The 27,272-nt window shown below is 40.5% G+C and overlaps 1 protein-coding gene across 8 annotated transcripts in view; it reads right to left on the reverse strand.

Annotated features, from left to right (window-relative positions):
• The window catches only part of rbms3 (RNA binding motif, single stranded interacting protein), a 345,032-nt gene that overhangs the window by 46,744 nt on the left and 271,016 nt on the right, over positions 1-27,272 (reverse strand). For all 8 annotated transcript variants that reach the window (XM_061822004.1, XM_061821911.1, XM_061822083.1 and 5 more), the window contains 2 exons: positions 9,259-9,365; positions 4,697-4,740 (listed from right to left, as the gene is read on the reverse strand). In XM_061822004.1, coding sequence (XP_061677988.1) covers positions 4,697-4,740; positions 9,259-9,365 — 151 coding nt within the window. The remainder of the gene's footprint in view (positions 1-4,696; positions 4,741-9,258; positions 9,366-27,272) is intronic.

Consider the following 27,272-nt stretch of genomic DNA (forward strand, 5'->3'; position numbering starts at 1 on the left):
GGTTGGCTTTTAAAGGCGGACTAACAGGTCTTTGAGGGTCAGAATTCTAGCTGATAGACAGGTGTTCAAATACTTGTTTGCACCTGTATCACACAATTAAATAATTAAAAAAAAATCAGACATAGTGATTTCTGGATTTTTCTTTTTAGATGATCTCTCTCACAGTAGACATGCACCTACAATGAAAATGTCAGACCCCTCTATGATTTCTAAGTGGGAGAACTTGCAATATAGCAGGGTGTTCAAATACTTATTTTCTTCACTGTATAAACACATACAGTTGAAACCAGAGGTTTACATACTTATACTGTAAAATGATTATTTTTCGCAAATGTCTGACATGAAATCAGACTAAACCTTTCCTCTTTTAGGTCTATTAGAAAGGCCAAAATTGTTTCTATTAGGTAAATGCCTGAAGAATTAGGAGGTTTTTTTTGGACAATTTTTAATCATTTTCTTCATATTTACAAGCTACTTACATTTTCATCAGTATTCATTACCATTGCTTTCAAACAGTAAAAATGAGTTCAATCGTTGTGGACAACTTACCAGAAGCCTCTCAAAACTGTTGGCAGGATTTTTGGGACATTGCTCCTCATAGAACTGGCCAAACTGCGTTTGTAAGCCACCTTGCTCACACCTGTTTTTTCAGGTCTGCCCATAAATTTTCATTTGGATTTCTATCAAGAGCTGTGTGATGACCCCTTTAAAAGATTGAATTTGTTATTTGTTATATTAAAATAATTGTATCCAAGCAATTAAAAGGTAGATTTCCCCCTCCGTTTCCTTTAATTGGTATTTTACAATATGCGTAAAGAAACCCTTTATAAAGTCCTGATAGCAATTGCAAATGAGATGTTATTCTTTTATGACAAGCTCGTATAACAACATTATTTGGAAACTCTGTTGCAACCGTACAACAAACAAAATACAATTTATTCTCCATATCAAACGTTAACATTTTGGGTGGGAGAACATCTTATACTTGCTTTCAGCCATAAAAGAGTAAAACGATTCTCGGATAAAACTCACAAGGGCATAAAGGAAAAAAAAAAAGGGACATTGCTCATCCTGTCCTTGAAAGATCTTCTGGTTTGACGATACTAAAATATTGTGAAGTGAAAATAGGTTATTTTATTCCCTCACTCACAATGGGAATTTGTCTTGTAGCCTTCTACTTGTAAAAGTCATACATATATAAACAAGAAGTACATATACATTACACGACACAATGGACACCATAATCTCTATCTGAATGAAAATCCTTTTTTGAAAGCCAGTCTCATAGTCACGAGATTAATACTGCACGTAGCTGTTGACATATACACACACACGTGTGGATACACACTGCCTATAAAAGTCTTCATACCCCTATTAAAATGCCAAGTTTTTATGACATAAACAAATGAGGCCAAGATGAATCATATCAGAAATATTTCCAGTGATAATGTGAATTAAAAGTCGTTCAATTTAAATGACAAACAAACACTTTAGTGGGAGAAGACAGAATTATAGCACAAAAGTACTTACTGACAATGTCTTTTGAAATTTGAAGAAAAGGCTGCAAAGAGGGCTACAGTAACCTTGAAGAGGCTGCAGGAATTTCTTCCAAGTATCTGGCGATGTGCTACGTGTAAAAACAATTTCCCATACTTTTTTATATTTGGGATAGGATTTTTATTTTCCCCCTTCCACTTTTTCTCATGGAGAAAAATATCCAAGCCCGGCTCAATTCATGATCACTCATCCATCCATGCCATAATCATCCACAAAAGTTGAATCAAGGCACAGGAGATTTTTTAGCTTGTTGAATAGATTTCGCTTTTAATCCACAATGCTTCTTCAGGTCTGAATCTGAAATTTGATATCTCGTGTGGGTGTGTCCCCTGGGGGTGATCGCTGTTGTTGCCATGTATATTTTAAAATTTCCAAATCTTTGTGCAACTAATAAAGGTGATCTTATCTTAAGGCTGATGAGCATTTTGCATAACGGGTTACCATTCAGCAGTCTTGTGAAAAATGGTTTGTCACTGCCATCATGGTGTGTAACATTCTTTAGAGGAAAGAAGTCACGAAATTGTTGCAAGCTGATGATAAGTGATGGCGTAACAGTCCTCCCCTTTGGAGAGTCTTTCTTTCTTGACATAGCTTCCTTCTCAAACCAGTAGTCTTACCTGTTCAGAAATTGGACAAAGGAATGTTCCCTCTTTTTGAGATGCAAATGAAGAGTTTGTTTTCAAAACGAGACATAGGCATTTTTTTCAGATTTACGAAACTCACGCCAAAATTATCCAGCTCCGAATGGATAATTTTGGCGCGAGTTTTGTAAATCTGAAAAAAATGCCTATGTCTCGTTTTGAAAACAAACTCTTCAAATGAACATTTGACTCTGGACCCAGAGACGCTGCCCTCCAATGTTGTGCTATAAGTTTATGTAGACCATGAGTCTAATGTGGAAGTCATTGCACACCAAACTACACTGGACTGAATAAACAACATTGCCAAGTTTGTTTGTAGGGATTTTTCTCCTTGGGGTCAAACTTGGTGGGTTTGGTATATTCTATTTTCTTCTGACACACCGGACACATAAAAGGACTACGGCAGTCCACCTTCTAATTTTATCCTTGGGATCCTGTGAAGTGAACCTTGTTTTTCTGGAAGATTTTGCAAAGCCCCAGTTAGGACATCCACAGTTAGTTCAAGACTGCCTGTTGTGAGCCTGCTCTTTCTATCTTCCGTCATCTGTTTAGTATCTTCTCTGGTCTGTGTTTGAGGCTTCTAATAGCCCCAAACTTTTGAGCTAGAGGATGGACGGAGTCAAAGAGCAGGTACTGGATTGTTCAGGTAGTTTTTCTGTTGAACTCACTAGTCAGGCTTCCGACAAAAGCAATTCGTTCTATTTGATGTCCTTCTGACTAAAACCGATGTTGCTGTCCTTGTCCTTCAAACACCAAGAAGAGTCTAGTCATTTTAACTTTTGGACACGAGGGAAGATGTTTTATAGTCTGACGAAACCAAAGTTAAACTATTTGGTCACAGGGCTGTGATTTAGTTGTAAAATTCAGCATTATCTCAGTACAGTGAAATAATCCAAGTTGACTATTACATTACTCTGCTTGCTTAAAGCTCGGGGGTCATCCCTATAAACAAACTAAAATAAATATCGTAATGAAAAATACATATAACAATATTCACTTCAATGTTTATAAAAAAAAATAAATGTGCAAAGTTGCAGAAGAGTCATTCTACGATATCCAAGTAGTCGCCATATTGGCTGCGTCCTCTGTTTGTGACATCACCCGGACATTTGCAAATGAAAACACTCGGTGCACCCTAACTATGGGAGATAAACGCGCCCCGTCGGACACGGAAGCTCATTTCGAAAAGGAGAACACCACACAATCGAGTGAAGTTACCGGGGCAATATTACACTATTGTTTCAAGCCCCAGGGCAATATTGCACTATTGTTTCGAGCCATATTCAGATGATATGCAATCACGGCCAAACCTCATCCCCGTCTGATCCACTTCCGCGGCGGAGATGAGCCATTGCGGCGACCCCCAGCCTTCGCAGAAGCAGTGACTGCCGAAGCGGCGTCTCAGCCGGTGTGGCTGATTTTCTGCGCCAGTGGTGGCATAAAAGGAGGAGGTGGAGCCAAGCCATGCTGCCTTTAGGGGTATGCTCAAAGCCGCCTCAGTACTTGCTGAACACCGTTGAGCCAGGGTGCATTACTGCCTACCTGTTATTTGGAACCCACGAAGCTTTCGTCCTCTGCACCGATGCAATCCATTTTTCACAACAAACCAGGTCGCTTGCAAATTTATGAAGGCTAAAATCCATTCTCCTGAGTGTTCAAGCAATATCCAGCAATGCAATGAGCCGGCATTTTGGCTAACACGAAGGAACAACGAGCTACCTTCCCGGAGGTAAAACTAATGGAAACAAACGAGTCCACTAGGGGGCACCTCTTTCCTGTACATCACTTCCTGCTTCTTCTCGAAAACAAATCCCTCGAAAGGATTTTCATGGCGGGAGTTACAAAAAGCTGTATACGTCAAAATCATGTTTTGTGGTGAAAAAACACATGGGACCATATTGGTTGTGGGTTTTTCATTAATAATACACCAAAAATCATCCATTTCATGACACTTGACCTTTAATGTTGATGGTTGATCAAATTAACTTTGGATATGAATCGACTTATTTAATACTTCTCTATTATTTTTCATCTTTGGTATCAAACTGTCCTGGTCCTATAATTAACCCTGGGGGCGATAATCGGTTCAGCAAAAGCGGTGTAAGGAGTTTTTTGTGAATGCGTGACCAAGAGGGGAGTAGAAAAGGGGGCTTCAGTCATCTTCTTCCAGTTGTAAGTGCGTTGGGGAACAATAAAGCATATTGCTGGGTCATTTATTTCACCAGGACCATTACATCTTGGCAGGACGAAACGGGGAGAACACAAACACACATACACACAAGATGCAAATCTACTTGAACACATTCTCCTTTAGTCCCTCTCTGCCATTCCTTACCTGACCCTTTCAAACAAAAAACTTACTGCAGGTTCATATTGATTACCTTCATCAAACAAGGAGTTGCAGGGACTACATTAATCTTTATGGATGGCAGTAGTATTGATTCAGTTCCCATTTGGCAAGAGGTGAGTGTATTAAAAGATGCCAAGGTCAGACTTACCCATTCTGCATTGCAGCAGGATCATATGTTAATGCCATGCCAGTCTGAAAGAGAACAAAGAGTAAACATAAAGGATAAGTGACAAATTATAGAAAGTGGACCAGAAAAAAAGAGGACAACAAGGCCCATTGGCTCAGAGTGAAGCACTGGGTAATTTGATCATGATGGTCAATTACTCTCGTCTTTTAACCATTGTGTTGTTTCACTGAATTTTATGAACATTATTGTTCTCTATGATAAAGATATGTTTGTCAAAAAGAAGCAAACCAGAGCGCATCACTAAAATCAATTGGTCCATTGCACAAGCAGAAAAGAAGAATGTGCAAGCATCAAAGGACCGTATCAGTAAAAGCTGCTGTTTGCATGATTTACTGCATTGCCAAATGCAACTTTGGATTCATATACAGGAACTGTTTTGCTCAAAATCTTTTCCAGACGAAACTGAATGGGTCCCAAATGGAAAATTAGTGATCATACAAGCTTTTTTAATCACTACACCAAACTGGGCCAAGATCAATTACTGCACCACTAAACATATTTCAAATGTTTTGTTTTTTTTAAATTAAAATGCAATGAAATCATACAAAAACTGCGATTGCTTTCAGACAGTGGCTCAATCTGCTAACATGATGACTTTGAGAAATAAAAGACGGACTGCTGATTAAAAAAAAAAATGTGCGGGAATGTGGGTTTGTGCAAATAAAGCCCTGTGTGAGGCCAGTAGAGAAACCTGTGCAGTGCAATCCGTCATCTGCATTCCTTAAGGTTCTCTCCCAGGGGAGAGCTAATCCGATTTCTTTTTAACCAGAGGTTGCTGAGGGCGGCAGATTTCATCAACATAAACACACATACACACCCACATACACACACACACACACACACACACACACACCACACACACACACACACACACACAAATGCACGCACAAACACTTACACACAAACTTTCCCTTCCTATACTTCTTTCTTTCTACATCAATTTAAATTGTCTTCCTCTGTTCTCCTCCCCCCTCTATCATCCTTCCATCTACCTTTTTCCCATCTTTCTGTACAAATCTTGGCCTTGTTCCCCCATAGGTTCACCTGCACAGAGCTAAGGGGTTGAAGGAATAGTGGCTGAGGGTAGCATGGGAGCGGGATTAGCCACCCACAATTCCACAAGTGAGGGGATCTTGAGTGAATGATGAACCCCTTGCTGACAGATGTATGTCTGTCCAGATGTGGGTGTGGATTTAATGTTCGAGAAGCCCTTAAAAGATCACATTTACAACATTATTATATAGTGTCACAACGTCAGATACTATGAACAACAAATTCATTATGCACCCCCCTCCTATCCTCCCAGCACCTCCAAGCCTTCCTTGTAAGCGTGCAAATCTTTCAGCTTCTTGTGTGTTCACATGCTCATGAAGAACAGTGGGAGACATGAGCAGCTGTCTGGTGCACACAAAACCTCCCCTAAATGTTGCCCTTGGTTTGATGTGCTGATGAATTCCACAGCAAACCATCTCCTGACCAGGGACTCAGCACAGCCAATGAGGGATTACTGATGCAGTCAGCTTCTGGCTCTGCTGCTGCAATGAGGATAAAGGGAGGAACCATGACAGGCTGAGTATGCCGCGGTTTGACCCCCAAAACTTTCAAACACAGTAAGAAAAAAAAACAAAAAAAACTGCAGTGACATGGTTTCAAAGAAAGAACTGAACTGTTAAAAAATGTTTCCAAGCGGCACAGTTTACTGTAAATACTAACAACTGAATTCCTAAGCTGTCCCTAAATTTTGACATACTAGATATGATGTATATAGAACCTTTAGAGTCACACATCTGTGAAGCTTCAGCAGAGAATGAGAGGATTAATTTTTTCTTTCAATTCTTATGGCTACGATGCAATGTTTCCCCAAACCATGGACCATGTGGAATCAGGGTAATTAAGAAAAGATATTAGTGAAAATAGAAGAATAGCAATAGCAATGGCAGTTATACTGTACAATACAATATACTGTAGGCTACGTGTCAATATTTGCTTTTAAAGTTAAGATCAAGGAGTATTTTATTGTTTTTACATTTTGCAGTGGACAAGTTCTTTTTAGACCTGCTCAACATCTAATAATTTATGAGGTGTAATGTGCAAGGTGAATTGTTATTATTTAAACTGTAGTAATTTGCCATTCAAGTTAGAACGTTTACACAATTTATGTTATGCAAAGTTATAAATACTTTAAGATGGCAACACTGTCACCCTGGAACAAATTTTCTTTTTCTGTTATTCCTAATGGAAACCTTTTCCAAAATCTAAACATTTAAGAGGTTGCCAAAATGAATAGCTTCTGACCTTTGCTCCACTTTATATTGTTTGGCATAATGATATTGCGCCTCGGTATGGTGGTTAGATGAATGTCGGTTTAGGTGCTCCTGGTAATGACAGTGACAGTTAACGGTTTACTGATTAGAACAGCATTATAATTTCAAAGCTTAATTATAACTGACGCTGTATTAAGTTTAATGACCAAATTTAAAAAATGATGGATCCATTTGAAAGCCACAACTCATGTCAGTGTCAAATTACAGTTGAGCGAGATATTAGTCCTAATCTGTTTGTATTTTAAGTGTTACCTGGACAGAAATGTTTGAATATATTAGTTCTTGAAACTGAGCAAAGGTGAGAACTGAATGTGAATACTTATCATGTGCTGTGTGATTAATTGCCAAGCAGTCCATGGTGTACCCTGCCACTTGCGCAAAGTCAGCTGAGTGAAGTCCAAGCTCACCCGCGACCCTAATGAGGACAAGCGGTACAGAAGATGAAAGACTGTCGTGCAACATACTCAAACTGCGTTTAAGAACAAATTTGTCCTCCAGTTATCCTGCAGACGGCAAACCTCGTAATCAAATTGCAGATCCACAGCTTCCCCTCAGACCTGATAACCGAGAGGGGGCCTCAGTTCAGCTCTCAGGCATTTCTCAATGCTATGGAGGGATCTGCGAGCTTGTCTCCAGGATAACAGGCTCATTCTAATGGTCAGACCCAGCTGGTAAACCAGGACACTCTGTCACCCTTAATTCTGATCCCCCCCAGGTGGAATTCGCTCACAACTCGCTAGTCTGCTGGGCCACAGGTATGCTACCTTTCAAGTTTGCATATGGTTACCAATCCTCGTTATTCATTTTGCAGAAATCCGATGTTGCCATTCAGACAGTTCACATTAATCTCAGGCATCTCCCATTCACTGCTTGCAACCGACAACTTGCCAAATGCTCCACGATTCTGACTCCTACTTGCCATCCTGGAAAAGATGTTTGGCTTTGCACAAGGGACTTACAGTTGACTCAGGGGTCAAAGAAATACGGCCCATGTTTCATTGTGCTGTTTAAGACTGACTGTTATTAACCCTGCTGCCATGAAGCTCAAGCTCCCTCCTTCCCTCAAGATTCACCCAACCTTCCACGTTTGTCCGCTCAAGCCATTTTCCACCAGTCCACTGAATCTTGCAGTAATTTGGTCAGTCAGTGTACACTGTGAGGTCAGCTTTGGAGCCCAGAAGGAGTGGGAGGGGGTGCAATATCTGGTGAACTATGAAGGAATGAAGGCGTAGATGACAACAAACTATTTTTTTTGCATTATTGTTCTAGTGTGACAAAAATACAAATTAATTCATCAATACACATTTTTGATTCGCATTTGCACCAAACTGTCATGGGATTCATGGTGTTTTATGGACATTGCATAACTGTGTCAACGGTTTAAATCTCAACTTGCTTTCCTGTTTGAATTTACATGTTTTCCTGCCCTCTCCCAAAAACATACATGGCATTTGAAATGAAGTTGCTAAATCGCCCCATGGTGTAAATATGACTGTGATCATTTGTTGTACGTACTGCGTCACAATGAGAAATGGGTCGAATATTTTTGTCACATCGGTTAGTGACACGGAAGAGAGTAAAAGATATCAGGAGCAAGTCTCAGTGTAATGCAGTAAAAAAGACATCCACTGTCAGATTTATTTTTTTGTAAATGTGGCAGAGCAAATCTGTACCAAATAAACTGGGGTCAGACAGTAAGCTTCTGTTTTCAGCTAACACGTGACAAAGGGTGGGGGATGAATACAAAAAAATGACAGCAGCATTATTTTTCTTCCCATTTTGCCCCTGCTGGGTGTCTGATTGCTCACTGCCTGATTGCACACTTCATGGCAAAGTCCACACACCTTGGGCAACAGGGCTGACTGACCCTGTCAATGCGTGGGCCTGTAAGGTGGGGAGGGTTGAGGGGTGGACTGATGTAATTTAGGTTAAACACGCTTCACTGGTTTATAGGTGTAGGAGGTGCTGCTGAACATGTGATAGAGGGACACACATGCACACAAACACACACACATACACACAGATGTATACAAGCAGGCAGTATGTGTTTTTTTTTTTTTTTAAGGAGAAACATTTCATCTCCCCAAGTCCGTACCTTGCTGTTTCATCACACCTGTCAACCACACTCATTGTGTGCGTGCGTGTGTGTGTTGAAGGAGAAATCATTTTGTAGACAGCATGTGCTTGGGTGGCACTCACCTCGCCTTCTCTGTGCCATGGCCTCCCATTCTGAGGGTACTTGCCCTGACTCTGCCGCTTCTTTTGGCCTCCGTCGGCAAATTTACACAGCAACGGCTCTGTGGGAGCTACAGAGAGCGATAGAAGGAAAGAGAGAGAGAGAGAGAGAGAGAGAGCGAGAGAGAGAGAAAGCCAGGTTACAGAGGACGACATCCTGTGACCCCACCATGGCCCTTTGAACTGCGTTCAAATCTCTTCATTCTCCTCGTCCCACCACCCCTCCTCTCTGGCCTTCGATCCAGCTCTCGGGCAAAATTCCCAGATGGCTGATGTTGGCAGGCCCACGTGAGCCCATCCCAATCTGGCAGTGCATGAAAGAGCAATGGAGGGTATTGTTGAAATAATAATCACAGTAATCACTCTTGTAAATACCTCAGAGATGGTTATATGGGACCGATCTGTCAGCTGAAGCTCATTTCTACAAGGCGTTCCTGTTTGCTATAATCCCTTTCTGTTTTACTTAAACAGTCACAGTCTCTTTTATTTGAAATGTTATGCCTATTTTTCCCATGGCAAAGACATCACAGCCATCATCTGTGCTATTTGAGTTAATGTGAAATATGGATGATACATGATTAAAAACACTGTCTCCACCTACCATAACCTGACATTATTTGTACAACGTACAGTCATTAGAAATTGTAATGATTCATTCATAATTGCTCATCAACATGGTTTTGATCATTTACCAAAAATTTAACTGGCTAGACATTCATCAACATCATGCAGCACCCAACCAATCGTGAAATTTCAACACCAGGCTGCTTGCTATAAAGGGTGTCATGTCTTGTGTCTTGTGTAGGTAAAGAAAACAACAAAAAACATGACATCAGGCTATTGGGTTGTATAAAACAATTTTAAATATTTTTATTATTCAATAAGTGCAATATTTCTCTTTAATATCTTTGTTACAGCTGTCTTGGATGTTGTGAAGGTTGTTGTTTTTTCCCTTCACAAGGCATTACATAATTATTGTGGGAATATAAGGTATAAATCCTGTATACTAAAGGACAACATTAAAATATTCCTGCCACTGAAAAATACAAAATAAAATTAAATTACTTGATAAATGGATGGTTTCCCCCATCTTAGGAGTGTAACCTTTTTCATGGTGCTATCTGCATCAGCAAGGCTGTAAAACCTCAGAAAATGGTGATTGGAGGCAGGCAACTCTGGCATCGGATGACATGGTCATTACGTCGGACCTCCTGAGCTCCAGGACAGCGCACACTGAGTCAGTGAGCTTATCCAAATAGTGCTGCGGTGCATCTGTTGGGCTATAAGGGACCTGACAGCTCTCCTGTCATCACATTCGCATTACGAGCCTGGCGACTCATGACAACGCGGGCCGGGGACAAGGCTGCCTGCAGGAAGTAAGGGGGTGAACAACGGGACATTTTGCTGTTAGATGATGACACCAACAGAAAGAACTGCTGACACTTTCATCTCCACTCACAGATGTTAGGTGGCGGCCTTGATAGCAATAATGTATCACATTTCTCGAGAAAAAATGTGCTGCTGTGTAAATTTAGGACAATAAATCACCAATCAAAGTGAGGGGAGCGTATGACAAGGGACTGGTGCAGCTTAATGAAATAATTAGGGCACGAATGAGCTAAAATGATTTGTGGATTGTTTTTTTGTTCTGACATCGATTCAGTTAGAGAAGTTACATATCGAAACATTCTGCCTGAGAGAGATGGAGGCAGCACGGTCAACGAGCTCTTAGCTGCTCAGCTTCACAGGTCTGCGATACAGAGTTTGAATCTCAGCCTGGGTCTTCCTGTTTGGAGTTTGCTTGTCTCATCAAGTTTGCTTGAACAAGGTGGGATGTGTAGAAGGGATAGTAGCTCCATACAGTACATACAGTGCCGTGAAAAAGCATGTGCCCCCTTGTAATTAAAAAAAAAATATCTATCAAAAAAGTTTTCAAATAATCAAACCAATTTTAATGTCACTCAGAGACAACCTAAGGAAATACAAAATGCAGCTTTCAAATGACAATCCAATTTATTAAGGCCCCCAACCAAAAAAAATCTAAACCTTTCTGAACCTCTGAAAAGGTCATAGTCCCCTCCCCCCCTTGTTAAATCACAAAGTTACTGTGACTAACCACATATTTTTGAAAGGTGAGTTCAATTTCACAAGCCACAGCCAAACCTGATACTTGTGGAATCAAGAAATCACTTAAAAAGAATCTGTCAGAGAATGTAAAGTAGGCTAAAAGATCTCAACAACCAATATATCATGCCACGATCCAAAAAATTTCAAGAAAAATGAGAAAAAAAGTGATTGAAATCCATCAGTTTGGAAAGTGCTACAAAGACATTTCCAAGGGTTTGGGGCTCCAGCCAACCACTGTCAGAGCCATTATCCACAAATGGAGAAAACCGAGAACAGTCTCCTTCAACCCAAAAGGAGAACCTTTGGCCATCGGTTCGTTCCGACAAACTCAGGCGCTCTTGGATCATGCAACAAGACAATGATCCGAAACACATCAGCAAGTCCATTTCTTTAAAGTCTTCAAAGTCTGCATTTAAATTTCAATTTGCATTTAAATCCAGTTTAGATGCTATGGTGTGACCTTAAATGGGCAGTTCAGGCCAGAAAACCCTCTAATATGGCAGAGTTGTAAATTCCTCCAGAGCGATGTGAAAGACTCATGACCAATTATCACCAACGCTTGATTTCAGTTATTTTGCTTTCAAGGGTGGCAGAACCTGTTATTAGGTTCAGGGGGCAATTACCTTTTCACAGAGGGTCAGAAAAGTTTAGATTTTTTTTTGTGCCTTAATAAATTGAATTGTCGTTTGAAAACGGCATTTCGTATTTGCTTGGGTTGTCTCTGAGTGATATTAAAATTGGTTTGATTATTTGAAACCTTTATGTGTGATATGCAAAATAAACAAATTAGGAATGGGCAGATACTTTTCCATGGCACTGTAACATGACATCCTACAGAGAGGCATCATGTAACTTCCCAAATAATTAAACAAGAGCAACGCTATATGGTACATCACTGAACAAGCAATATAAGCATTGCTTCTCGGTTGACCTATCAACAGACCATACATCCGCGCGCTCCACTCAACACCAGTAAATCACATTTTACTTTTTCAACTGGTATGTCAGTTCTAATGGTGCTGAAGGAGGGTTTGTGTGGTTTATTTCATTCCAATTGAATTGATTTATGAGAATAATTAAACAGGACTGAAATTGGCCCGTTGAGAATGGAACGTTAGCAGATATTTCACTGTGGAACTAAAGTTTGTCAACAAGTTGGTGTCACGTATCTCAGTGACACACTGGAAGATAATTTTTACTCGGCTGTGACTAAACGATCTCTCTCCTGGTCTGAACATCAACCCTTATTCCATATTTCTGGACATAAAAAAAATGTCTGCAGAAAAAAAAATTACCCCTTTAAATACACTTGGGAGTAATTTTAGTCTTTTTTGGATAACTTAGTGTATTTGATTTTCAGCCAAATTTTGCCCCCCCTTCCACACACACATTCAGGTTGAAATCATGCATGAGCCTGCTGACTTCAACAATGGAAGGGAAGCACATTTCCTTATTGAATTAGTACATTATGTGGCGTTACTTTTACCTTTATTGAATGGTTTTTTTTACAGTAATGATTTAAAATAGTAAGGTTAGATACACTTGAGTAGGCTTGTTTTGTTATAATCAATTGCTAAAATCCTTTGTTGCAGAAGGAAGGCATCCACACGAGGTAAATGGTAATTTTGTTCAACCGAATACACAGGTTTTGTCAGCTCATTATTTATTGAATCACTAATGCTTCTAAGAGTTTTAAAAACAGTTTGGGGAGATGATATGACACAGGCGTTTTCTTTTAAAATGTGTTTTTTTTGTGGCATCATGTGACTTCAGTGGGCTTTGATGGCCATTTGGATGGTTGTTGCTGTGTTCGTAAAATTTTAATCAATGACGCTGCAATAAATAAGGTTTTTTTTTAGCATATTAAATTTGCGATTGAGTATAATTTTAGGGTGCTGTTGTGTCCATGTGAGTATGCAAAGGTACATTTATTCATAACCTTGCTGCCAGCCTGAAAACATCTGGATCGATAAACAGTTAACACCAGTACTGGGAAATCCAATCACCAGTGGTTTGGCATTTGGATGAAATTATTCTATTAAAATTCATGCAGACTATTTCATTTAGGAAAAAAAGAACACTTCTGTTGCACCTTTTCTACTTCTTGACAGTGTATTTTTTTTTCCCAGTACAATCAGACCGTTAACTAACACAGTTGAAATGAACATTTTAACAGCCTTTATGCCTGCTGAAACTGAAAACAACTTGCATTCTGTGGGGAAAAGACCTTGGATTTTGTATGCAGAATATGTTTTTGTAATTTTATTACAAATCCCTCTGTTTATCTACAGTATATATACTTTGCTCCGTGCACTTGTGCAATGTAATGCTAGAACAGAAAATGACACACCCAAAGCAGCACTCACAATAAAGGACGTGTATAAACTTCCCAAATGTGTTTTTACGATAAATACTTTGGATTCTGGAACATTGTTTGGTTTGTGTAACCTCTGATTGATTCATGAATTGATTAAGAGGTGTGTCTCACTACTTTAGTCCATGTAGTGTATTTCACACGTGCATAGTGGCTGTATGAAAGGTTTATCAATTAATCAATTGAATGAGTCTAAATTATGAGGGTAAAAAAGTGTTTTCCAGTCCAGTGTCCACTACTGCCAGTAATGAGCTACTCAATAGGGAAAACAAAGCTTTTTTTTTTAATGTGTAACTCGTTACAAGTTGATCAGTTGTTGTCAAAAATAACATACAAATGTGTCTATTGTGTGTGTGCTCTGAGATGCAACCATGCAAAACCACACATAACGATGTTCAATTCTGGAGGGACAGCAATGGATTTTTGCTCATTGAGAGACACTTTAGCGCCCAGTAAAATGCCCCACTAAGAACAGACAGATGTACTATAGATTAGTCATTTAAATTGAAACTTTGCAAATTTTGACATGTGAGCCCAATGCATTTAAGTATTTAAGTAATTAGTGCTGTCACTGATGTTTCCTGGATTGGCAACTGTATAAAACCATTCTTTTGTAAGCAGACTCTGTGTTTCTTTCGGCTTGTCCCTTTCGGGGTCGCCACAGCGTATCATCTCAGATGAACGCATATATATGTTTGGCACAATTTTTACGCCGGATGCCCTTCCTGACGCAACCCTTCTCAGGGAGTGGAGGCCTCAGTGGGATACGAACCCACAACCCGGTTTACCAAACCAGTGCTCTAACCACTAGGCTACGGGGCCTCTCCTGTAAGCAGACTAACAATGGATAAAATATCTCACCATGACTTTGTTTTCTTCTTTTTTTTTTGCACTTAGGTACTACTGATGATTTTCATCGTGGAACATTAGGGAGATCCACCATTTTTTTTTTTTTCAAGTGATTGGATTAGAAGTGTGAGATACACAGGCAAACACACAGTGAGTTACAGAAAATAAATCAAATGTGCCAATATTTTAGACAACACAGCAACTGCATACAGTATAAGACATTCTTTGTTTGTATTATCTCATCCTGATCGTTTTGCATTTGCATCTAAAGCTAGGGACACCACACCCATAAAAACTGCTTTGGGAGAGGTGGGCATCAAATGTGAGTGGGCCGAAATGACAAAGATGTACGAGAAAGCAGTGTTGAAAGGAAAATTGAAAGGCTACAAGTCAGCCCTTAGATCATTTAGAAGCTCCAAAATTGCATCGCAGAATTCATTCTAATTTTCCAAGATTGAAAAAAGGTTTACATGAGCACCAAACTTTTCGTAGCTCCCTCTCATTTTTCCTGTGCCAAGCTGATTCTATTTTGCATGTTGGTTTGCACCTGCCTTTCATATGCGCTGTTCAATAAGGCAAAGTAAGCCAAATGATTGATCTTTCGTTTGACAAATCACACTACACATGGGTGAAAAATACAATTCCCGGCAACTTAGTGTGTTTGGCAGAAGCAATCCTGGGTGTACCCAGTTAGTAGATCAGCTTTCACATCTGTTATGGGGGCAATTCAGTTTTTCCCCATTTTTGAATGAGCAAATCTGTAGAAAATCAGTCCCAATATCTCTGGACTGGCTTTGGAATTGCCTTGGAGCTGGAGGAAGTGGCTAGAGAGAGGGAAGTATAGTACAGCCTAAGACACTTTGATTAGGCTGCTGTCCTCTTAACCTAATCCTGAATAAACAGAAGAAGAGGGATGGGTGGATGGATGGTTTGATTGGTGAACTATTTTCTAGTTGAGAAAAACCACAAGAATTTCGTATTAGCACAAATGTTCTTTTCGGCACCTAAGCATAAAGCTATGCTAAAAGGCAACTTGATTTAGCTCAGTGAAATGTTGGGTTCCAGCTGTCTACAGGTTCTTGGCTTCAATTTATTTGAGTTAAGCATCTCTGAGAACCCAATTGGACAGGTTGATCTGTTTTTATTGCAATTACGTGTTGGAGAGTATAGGGATGAGGGAGAAAGAAAAAGACATTGTTTTATTGGAATTCAGATGTTCTCTGATGCTGCTTGAGGGTTTCTCTAATTGGTTCAACAACTGTCTGATTCCCATCAGCCAGCTTGACCTGTCTGCCCACATTGGAGAGACAGTATTTATGGGAAAGAGATGACAACCACAGGGAGGGGAGATACAGACAGAGGCAGGAAGAGAATAGGAGAAGAAACTACAATCAACAGATTTCTAGAAATAGCTTCTCATCAAGCAATCATCTTACCTATACGAGATTGGTCACAGACAGTGCCATTTGAAACGGAAAAAATTGGGGCACCAACCACCTACGTAGCCAATAAACTGGAAAATGAGAGTACACTTGCCAAGTGCAAATGTGCAATATTAAGTACTTCTAATATCTCTTGTAACACCAAAGTAGGCCAACAAAACCACACGATTAACATATAGTCAACATAATTCATTACAAAAACTTGAATTGCTCCTCCTTGAACTGGAGATGCTAGGGCTTCACACCCCTGGTAGGGTCACCCAGGGCAGTAAGGTCCTAGGTGAGGGACCAGACAAAACACAGCTCCATAAACCTCAAATACACAAATTGGATCTAGGTTTACCTTGCCTGGATGTGGGTCATCAATCACCCCCTCTGGAGCCAGCCCTGGAGATGGGGGTTGAAGGCGAACACCTGGTGGCCAGGCCTGCACCCATGGGTCTCGGCTGAGCACAGCCCAAAAGGGTAACATGGGTCCTCCTTTCCATGGGCTCACCACCTTTGGAAGTGGCTATAGGGCTGGGTGCAGTGTAATTGGGTAATGGGACCTTAGTGATCTGATCCCCAGCTACAGAAGGTGGTCACCTCTCTGGCATGGAAGTTCCGACTAGATATAGTCAGGCTCTCCACCAAACACGGCTTGGGCTTCGGTACCATTCCTCTTGAGAGGGGTTAGACTCACTTCCACTATGAAGTTGTCCAAAGTGAGAGGCGCCAAGCAAGTGTAGGAATACTTATTGGCTCCTGGCTTGGCACCTGTACATTGGGGTTCACCCCGGTGGACAAGAGGGTAGCCTCCCCTGCCTTCAGGTTGAGGGAACAGGGTGTCCTGGCTGTTTCTGCCTATGAAACAAACAGCAGTTCAAAATACCCACCCTTTTTGGAGTCCTTACAGGGAGTACTCATCACAGATTGTTCATAACGAACACCATGTTCAATATAAAGGGTATCCACACGTGCACTTGGCACCAGGAGACCATCGGTTGCAGTTTGATATTCAAGTTTGTGGCTGTATCATCAGATTTGCAACTGCACGTCTTGGACACTTGGTGAAGAGAGGGGTGGAGCTGTCAACTGATCACCACCTGGTGGTGAGTTAGCTCTGATGGTTGGGGAAAATGCCGGTCCGACCTGGCAGGCCAAAAGGCTGCTCTTTGTCACCGATTCTGTTCATAACTTTTATACTCAAAATTTATAGGTGCAACTGAGTCATAGACGGTGTCCGGTTTGGTGACCTCAGTATTGCATCTTTACTTTTTACAGATGATGTGGTTCTGTTGGCTTCATCAAGTCATGACCACCAACTCTCACTGGAATGGTATGTAGCTGAGTGTGAAGTGGCTGGGCTGAGAATCAGCACCTCCAAATCTGAGACCATGCTCCTCATTCGGAAAAGGGTTGGGTGCCATCTCCAGGTTGGGGATAAGATCCTGGCTCAAGTGGAGGAGTTCAAGTATCTTGGGGTCTTGTTCACAAGTGAGGGAAGAATGGAGCAGGAGAATAACAGGTGGATCGGTGCACAATCTGGAGTGATGCGGACTTTGTATGGGCCGTTGTGGTAAAGAAGGAGCTCAGTCAAATTTACCAGTTAATCAACCTTTCTAGCCTCACCTATGACCATGACAGAAAGAATAAGATCCCGGATACAGGCAGCTGAAATGAGTTTCCTCCACAGGGTGAGTGAGTTCTCTCATAGATGGGGTGATAAGCTCTGTCATCTGGAAGGGGTTCAGAGGAGAGCAGCTGCTCCTCTGCATTGATGAGGTAGCTTGGGTAACTGATCCGAATGCCTGAATGATAGCTCCCTAGTGAGGTGTTTCGGGCATGTCCCACTGGAAAGAGACCCCGGGGATGAGCCAGAACACACTGGAGAGACGATGTCTCTTGGTTGGCCTGGGAACGCCTCAGGATATCCCTAGAAGAGCTGGATGAAGTGGCTGGGGAAACAGGAGTCTGGGCATACCTGATAAAGCGACTGCAGCCACTACCTGATCTCAGATAAGTCATAGATGGAGAGATGGACAACTGAATGTAAATTACTAGCAGAGCCAGGAAGGGAGTCCAGCCATATTGTTTTTATTCCTTTTCCTAGTCACGTGAGTCTGCTTGAGTGGACATTCTTGCTTAACAGTAAGGATTCCAATTGTTGGAGCCCTTAAAATAAATTAATAAACTGCATACACTAAGCACATCAACTACACGGTTGGAAAGGGAAATTACTGGGCAGACAGTGTTGTTTCCTTACAGACAAAAAGATTCCACACACCAAATTCTTCCATAAGAATTCTGAGATATACTGTATTTTCCTTTTAACCCTTACTGTAATTTTAACACTGGAAGACATCAACACTTAATGGTTTCAAGAAAGAAATGAACAGTGGTGACACACACAAGGCACATATTGCACAAGGTCTTCTTATTAACACGACAACTGCCAAACATCAAGCAGCTTTGTAATGACAAACGTAATTGTTTCCATTTATTTGGAGCCCAACAGGGTGAAAGATTTATGCGTTTGTATGCATAAGATAAGCATCTAATGTGTTTAAAATTAGCACTCAAATGACATTTGTCATTGGACATGTTTTGCTCATAGGGTTAAATGGGATAATTTATTGAAATGTCATGCAAATGCAATGCGATACATCTCAACAGTCCCACTTTGTTATATACAACCAACTTATCTGAAAAAAAAAAAAAAAAAAAAAACTGTCCTACTTGTCACAACGTAATGATGACATTTTCTATTTAGGATGATACAGAATGGTACCTAGCAAGGAAAGAAAGGCAGGTAACAGCCGGAGCCCTAAAGGCGCACCTCTGACGGATCATAGTCGATACCACTCACAAGGGCCACACTGTCCTCGCATCCTTCAGCATGGAAATTAAAAGAGTCCGCAAGAGGTTTTGCTGCCAGGCATGACACATGGGGCTCAGCTACACGACCTGATAAATGGAATGTGGCGCTCAGAGGGGAACATGGCTGAGAGTGTGACAAAGAGGAGGATTGAGGGGGAGACGTTGACATGATAGGGGCATATTGAGACAATTTTTTCTTCTATGTTAGATAGGCGAGCAGGCAGTATAGTGGACTAGCAATAGTAGTTGTGGCCTGCCTTAAAATGGAGAAATCCTGTTTAAAATCTCAGCTCAGGAGGTGGTGCAGTGGTATTTGCGTGTGGTCCTGGTGTAGATGGGCAGACAGACTCTCTAGTCTGCATTTGGCTGTACTGCTATTGATCTGCCATGACTCCAAATTGCCCATAGAGGGCCCCTACAGCACACCAGCCACTTCAAGCCCAAAATGATGATATGGATCACAGGCAGGCAAGAGCCATGAACGTGGGTGGCTGAGGCCTGATCGATGAGCTGTTGCAACATTGAAGAGTGATGTGATGTAGGTTACTGCTGACACACTAATCCATCTCCTATAGACTCTTTCCATCTCCCACAATTGTATCTATCTATCTATCTATCTATCTATCTATCTATCTATCTATCTATCTATCTATCTATCTATCTATCTATCTATCTATCTATCTATCTATCTATCTATCTATCTCTATCTATCTATCTATCTATCTATCTATCTATCTATCTATCTATCTATCTATCTATCTATCTATCTATCTATCTATCTATCTATCTATCTATCTATCTATCTATCTATCTATCTATCTATCTATCTACACTTAATTTTAGGTCATTCAGTATGTAACACTTCCATTGTGATTATGGACCAACAAGAAGTGTGTGAATGAGTAGATGTTCACCATCTCACGGCCATTAATCCAGAAAATTTGTTGTACAAAGGAACATTTAAAGCAGAATGTGCCAACATCATAAAAAATCAAACAGAACAGTACAGTATGGTTTCATGGGTTTCTGTTGTCAGTTCCTCTTTTTCAAAAGGGGCCATAACTTATTGATGGAGCCACATACATGCTGGCCCATAACACCAACAATTTAGTTCCAGTAAAATTGGCCACTTTACACAGCTGCCCAGTAGGCAATTACATGTAACCACATTGTAGTTGGCTCAAAATTAGAATAGCATGAGAGTGAAAACACTATTTGTGCAGTGGAGACAAAATAACATCAAAGAAAACAACACAATCGACATGAAGCCATACATTTCAACATGAATGAAGTAGTAAGTCAAGTCAACTCACTTGGTCTGGTAGAGCTGTCCCATTAAACCAGGGATTAGTACTTGGAAAGTAAGTCACCATGATTTGATTCAGTTACATATACATATATTGTACATGTACTGTATACTAACACACTGAAACTTTATTATGGTAGAAGGAGATTAGAAGTTTATGCAACGTACTTTTCTGTCTCCTTTTACAAAACATATTTTAAACTTATCAAACAGAGCAGCCAAGAAAAGTGCATTATGTTTTCACAATTTCAGATTCTATGGGTGTCTTCACAGGTATCTCACTGTGATGGAATCACAAAATACAAAGACCGAGCAACCCTCTTACGCGAAGTCACTTACTCTCAGTGACCGCTGAGCTAAATTCTCACAAGACTGCTGTATTAACATCAGACATGCTGAAGTGTCGTCTGATGTCATTCATAACAGCTCGAGGTGCACAGAAAATTCGGACACCGAAAATGGCCCAAAAGTGTATTTTCAGTTTATGGCCCAAAAACCTTTGTTGCCGAAAAACACAGTCTGAACAAAATGTGATGATACAAGCAAAAATGGCAACCGAGCATTGTGTTCAAGAATGCAGCAGAAAAAATGAGATAGAGCTGCAAAGTCATACGTTAGGTGCCAACGCAGATAAGTCACTTATCAATGCTTCCAGAGCAGTGAAAAAAAATACACTTTTGACAAATATCTTTATCATGATGGGAGTAATTAACAGGAGAAAGACACAGAAGTGTTGCTCATTGCTAAACTACGGTAACGTGTTTGTAATACCCAAATGCTGAATAAGTGATTGGATGATACCATACATTTGTCCGGCTAGAACTGCATTATAACAAGTAACCAGCTTTGAATAGCAAAATAGTAATAGTATTCAAGAAAAGATATTTGTACAAATTCGAAAAAGTACTGTTGGTTTGTAGACTATCCTATCCCTTCCGATCTATCAGCAATGTTATTTGCGTGCTTGCAAAATAGAGTGCTAAATTTTAATACTGACTTTTGATTTAATCTAGTTTAAAATACCATAATTTCTCATGTACAATGCACATCGATGTATAATATGCACACGCAAAGTTGGGACCATTCTGCCTATGTATGATGGATTTTTACAATGCATGCTTTTGCTTTTACCCATCTGATCAAAAGGACACATTTTCTGTATTTTGTTAGTCATTTTTAAAATAATTATTCTGAAGTGCAGCACTTTATTTGAATGCTTGCTTTTTTATTGTTCTTATTTTTAAATTCATGGCCCTACTTTTATTAAGTAAATGAGAAAACACATTGCTGGGCTCATTGATTTACCAAAGTAATTTTTTTTTTCAAGTCGGGTATAATTCTTTAAAGGAAACAAAAGGGTCAGGCCAGACATTTATTTTTATTTTATTTTTAATGGGATTAAAATGAAATGTTCAAGCATTTCATAAAAGCATTAACATTAAAAAAAACAACAATAAAGAAAATAAGGATGTTGTTGTTCAGTCAGTCATATTTAAAAAGCAATATTTTCAATTTCCAGGGTATATAAATTTATGAGCACAACTGTACATATATGAAGTCATACATACCGCTATGAGATTAAAATGAAAGTCTAGGCTATACCTTTAACTTCAAGTATAGATGACAATTCAAAATTGTATCTTAGTAGCTAAAATCGTCAAAACTATAACAATATCCCCCCAAAAGCTTTGCTCTTTCTTTTAGCCTTCAGGTGTGAAACCACAATATTGAAGTGTCACGTTTTTTTGGTCTTTTTGTTCTCAGACAGTTTGAGCTGTGGTGGACAGACTGCGCCTGTGGGCTTCTCTTATGTCTCTCCTGTCTGTGTCACTGCCTGTGTGGGCTGACGCTGAAAGCAACCCTGTCCCCGTTAGCCCCAGTATAATAGCACTGCCGACGCCTCCAGTGACCTGTGAAACCTCCCATCTCCAGATATGAATCATACAGATTGTAATTCAGTGTAACTGCCCATCTACCTGACCTCTAGCAAACATTTATCAGAATATTGATGACATTGTTGCAGAAACAGAATAAATCATCTTTGCAAGTAAACCATAAAGAACTTGGCTGACATTCAATAGAATGCAGACGAAAATCAGCTGGGATAGCTCACTTGCAATCACAATGAGGTCAATCAGTTTTGTTCAGGTTCATGTTTCTGAATCATGTCTTTTTTGCTATATATGGAAATTTGCTTTAAAACCCCTTAGTTTAACAACTGCAGTCGAGCTTTTGACTTAACTTGCAATGAGTCTCTTACAGCGCTGTGGAGGAATTTTGGCCAACTCATCTTTGCAGAATTGTTGTACCTTCTGTCATATTGGAGGGTTTTTGACCATGAACTGGATTTTTAAGGTCATACTTGGCATGGCATGGCTTTTCCACACAGAGCCATGTAGGTTTGGATTGTTTTTCTCCCTTCATTTAAAAACAGCATTTTGTGTTTACTTGTGTTCTCTTTTAAATTTGTTTGATGATGGGAAACATTTAAGTCTGACAAACATGCAAAAAAAGAAAAAAAAATGTTGTTAAAAAAGGGATGGACACATTTTTTCTTTTTATCCTGTTCAATGAATAAATAATTGACAGATGAATGAATAATTGCAATAATCGTTAGGCGCAGCCCTAGACAGCTGTATTTAAAGACAAGCTTTTTTTTTCCCGTCATGCATGCTATTTTTGGGGCAGCATTGCTTGACATTTAAAACGTTACGCAAATTCATACCCAAGGTGCATTTCAAACAGAACGCTATTGTTGGCTGAAGAGGAAATCAAACGAAAAATTGGATTTTAGGGGCCTATCTAAATGGTACCTTGCTTCCCATTTATTATCAGCGCTGGTCCAGGGATTCAAAATGACTTTTCACTTAACCTTAACCTTTATGATACCTCTGGTTGTAAATTGATTATGACAGCTCAACAGAGGCAGGAAATCTGCTTGAAAATGAATGCAAGAAGCAGCAGCAATGGTGTGTTCGAAAAAAGCTGTGGGCCCTTGTGGCCTACCTTGGTTTCCTTCGATTGAATGTCCAGTAAGAACGATATAGACAGGAAAGAAAATGAAATTACAGCACGATAAATGAATTACCAATAAAGATCCCTCAACACTATATTCAGAGGTGATCAATACGCTATAGCCTGGCTATAGTGTGGGTTGAGGGCACAAGCTTATTGCTCCATGACCAGTCAGATCAATTATGTCACTGGTGATTGACGATCAGTGTTGGCCATGTTGTTGATTTAGGAGGGGAGCTGAATATTAAAATGCAAACACATAGGTCACCCTTTACCATAGCCGATCAGCAATCAATCGAGTGCCAGCATGGCTGAGTGGGGACAGACGACTTTGTGAGAAAGCACAGTGGCTACAATATGTTGTCCTTTCGGCTTGTCCCTTTTGGGGTCGCCACAGCATCTCAGATGAACTCATATATATGTTTGGCACAATTTTTACAACGGATGCTCTTCCTGACGCAACCCTTCTTGGGGAGGGGAGGCCCCATTGGGATACGAACCCACAATGCCTGGTTTAGCAAACCAGTGCTCTAACCACTGACCTACGGGGCCTCTCTTTCGGCTTGTCCCTTTCGGGGTCGCCACAGCGTGTCATCTCAGATGAATGCACATATATGTTTGGCACAATTTTTACACCGGATGCCCTTCCTGACGCAACCCTTCTCAGGGAGTGGAGGCCCCAGTGGGATACGAACCCACAACCCCTGGTTTACCAAACCAGTGCTCTAACCAGTGAGCTACAGGGCCTCCGGTTACAGTATGTGTGGAAATATTTGTTTCACTGTATGGACAGCGTACTGGCCATCAGCTGAGTGTTGCACAGCCTGTAATTAACAGTGCGTAGAAAGGAGCAAGCCAGCAGCTCACAGAGGCTACAAGTGCAGGTCTCAATGTTTTTCTCTTCCAAAAGAGCAGCTACGCACACACACAAGAAGCTGTGGGAAGACCTGCTCGATATTTGTCAATTGATCTCATAAAAATCTGATTTTCTACTTTCATCATCACCTACATGTCACGATTTCTTTGTCTTTACGTATTGTTCTTATTTTGATTGAGTGTGGCTTAGCGGCACGGTGGCACAGCTGTAGAGCACTGGCCTCACAGTTCTGAGGTCTGGGGTTTGAATCACGGCCCCGCCTGTGTGGAGTTTGCATGTTCTCCCCGTGTCTGCCTGGGTTTTCTCCGGGCTGTGCTTCCACTTTTGTCAGTATGGGCGCACTGTGGCCTGCTGCCAGGTCAAACCAGCCAGTACCTCACTTCGAACCTCAAATATAGTGAGTCTTAACCTCATTCAAGACAGCTCTGTCCCGGGGCTGGCTCAGGTCACGCTATGTTTAGGAGGGTACGCATCCAGGCGATAGCTTTCATTGATTCAGTTTCAGATTCCATTCTTTTAAAATCACTCCTTGTTAGGACCTTGTGTCTGAGGACTACGAGGTACAGCACCCCTGCGATGCGTACATAGCTGATGGCAGTTTATGAGATAAGATCAACGTTTATCTCTTTGTGTACCTAGATGATGTTCTGATTTTCCCCCTAGATGAAAAATCCCATGTCGGGCACGTTCGAGCAGTACTGCAGTGGTTGCTACTTCATGACCTATACGTCAAGGCGGAAAAGTATGAAACTCACCAGGCATCTGTATCATTCCTGGGCTTCATCTTGGCAGAGGGAGAGATCCATATGGATCCCAGTAAGGTCGAGGCCGATATATATTGGCCTATTCCTACTACTCGCAAGTAAGGGCAGAAGTTCATAAGGTTCGCCAACTTCTATCGAAAATTAATCGGGAATTTTTGTTATTCGCCCGCCCAATATGTAAACAAACTTCACCGCACAGTTTTTCCAATCTAAACCCAGCGTGTGAGGTGGCCTACTGGAAACTCAAGGCTAGCTTTACCTCTGCTACAATGTTTGCCTTGCAAGATCCCAATTGGCAGTTTGGCATAGATCTACCCGCGATGGATTTGGGGATAGGGACGGTCTTCTCATAGAGGAATCTCGAGGATTTTTTTGTCCCAAAAACTGACCTCTGCGGAATGAAATTACAGCATTGGGGACTGTGCGTTTATAACAGTCAATAGTGGCATTGTCTGAGTGGAAATAGTAGCAAGAAATAGTTCAGGTTCTGTTCCTAGTGTTAACTAACCATTAGAACTTGGAATACCTCAAGTTAGCCAAAAGGCGAAATGCCACACAAGCTAGATGGTCACTCTTTACGCCATTCAACTTTGTAATGTCCTATCGGCTGAGTACCAGGAACGGGAAACCCGAAGTGCTATCACAGATTCATAATCAGAAAAAAACTGAATCCGATCCTGCGTCAATCCTGCCAGAAGTTTGTTTTGTGTCGGTATTCAGATAGGGAATTGAGACTCAGGTTAAGGACATACTGAAGGATTTGCGCGGCCCCAAAGGGTGTCAGAATGACTAGCTGTCTGTTGTTCCCCCGCTGAGGGTTAGGGTAGTCGAATGGGCCCTTACCAACCGAACAGTTTGCCACCCGGGACAATAGATAGATATAGCAACACTTTTGGTGGCTAAACTTCAAAAGGGCGTTAGAAGGATGTCAGGGAGTACATCAACGTGTCTTCTGTTTTTTGTTTGGTGAATAAACTCTTCCTCAAAAGAGTTGCGACTTCTGTTGGTTCCTCAATGGCTGTGGTCCCATATTTCATGAGAATTTGTGATCACCCCCCCCACCACCACCACCACCACACACACACACATTGTGACCAGGTCTATGCTGTGCGGGGGCTGCTATCCTCCCGCTGTCACTTATTTCGACAAATAACTCATAATAATCTGAATATCTTGTAGATCCCCTCACTTATACTCTCATTCTATAGACTTCTATAATTCATTTAGTCAGCATGAGCAGTGGCTCATTTGCATGAGAAAGGAGTTTCATCTCCAATGAAAAAAGTTCTTAATTTCCGGACACGCATGATTAAAATGTGGTAAACTGATGTAATAATCCTTTTCTTTAATATAAAATAAGCAAATGAAATGCTAGTTAAACACATTTTAATCACGCACAACAGATTTTTTTGCGTGAACTATTAACTTCGATGGGAAGAAATGGTTTAAAAAATCTAAACAAATATAAAATAAAGCAGATTCCAAGAAAAGTATTTGACGTGGAAGGTTTCCTCTACAATGGAGATGATGGGCAGAAAGATAATGAGGTGGCAATGATGTCACAACATTACATCAAACCAGATAGATCCAATCGAATCACTTTGTCCTCTTTTTTGTCAGATAGATGTGCTTCTCAACCTCAAACAGTGCATTAGAAACCCTCAAGAGTCATACTTCAGTCAATTTTAGGCATTCTCTTTGTTCTCAAACCCACTTGACACAAATTTCACTTTCCAAAATTCACATTGATGTCATGTTGTGTTCGCTTGTGTCAGACATTCATCATGAGAAGGTAACATTGACATGCTACGTTGTCAAATCAATTTAAAGAAACACAACAGAAGGTATCAAGCTGCCCATCTTAATTTCACACCATCATGAGGTGTGTGTGTGTGGTACAGTTGATAGCAAATAAACTGAGAAATTATTATATGCTCACAGGCCATGAAATTGGTTACAACCGGATTATGGCTGCGCAACAATATAATTCTCCATAGTTTTAAAGTACTACAACTAATAATGTTTAATAAGGAGGATGACATTTGCTAGTGATGCACTGCATAACACTAAGAGGTTCCACTTTTATTGTAAATTAAGCAGACAAAATAGTAAAAAAAACCCAAAAACCAAAAAACCCCTCATGATTCAGGATGATTGAATGCTGTATACACCACTGTGAATTACATCTACAATAATGAAAACACTTAAATCAATTCCCCCCAGACAGTACAAATCAAAAGTTTATAAGCGCAGGACAGTTGTTGCTGTACTTTTATTGGATCTAGTTAGTTATCCTTTGGTAACACAGCCATATTAATCCTAGTGATTAGAGCAAAATCTCAATTTACCCCCTTTGATAATTTTT

This window comes from Syngnathoides biaculeatus, chromosome 1 (assembly GCF_019802595.1).
Source record: "Syngnathoides biaculeatus isolate LvHL_M chromosome 1, ASM1980259v1, whole genome shotgun sequence".
Classification (NCBI taxonomy): Eukaryota; Metazoa; Chordata; class Actinopteri; order Syngnathiformes; family Syngnathidae; genus Syngnathoides; species Syngnathoides biaculeatus.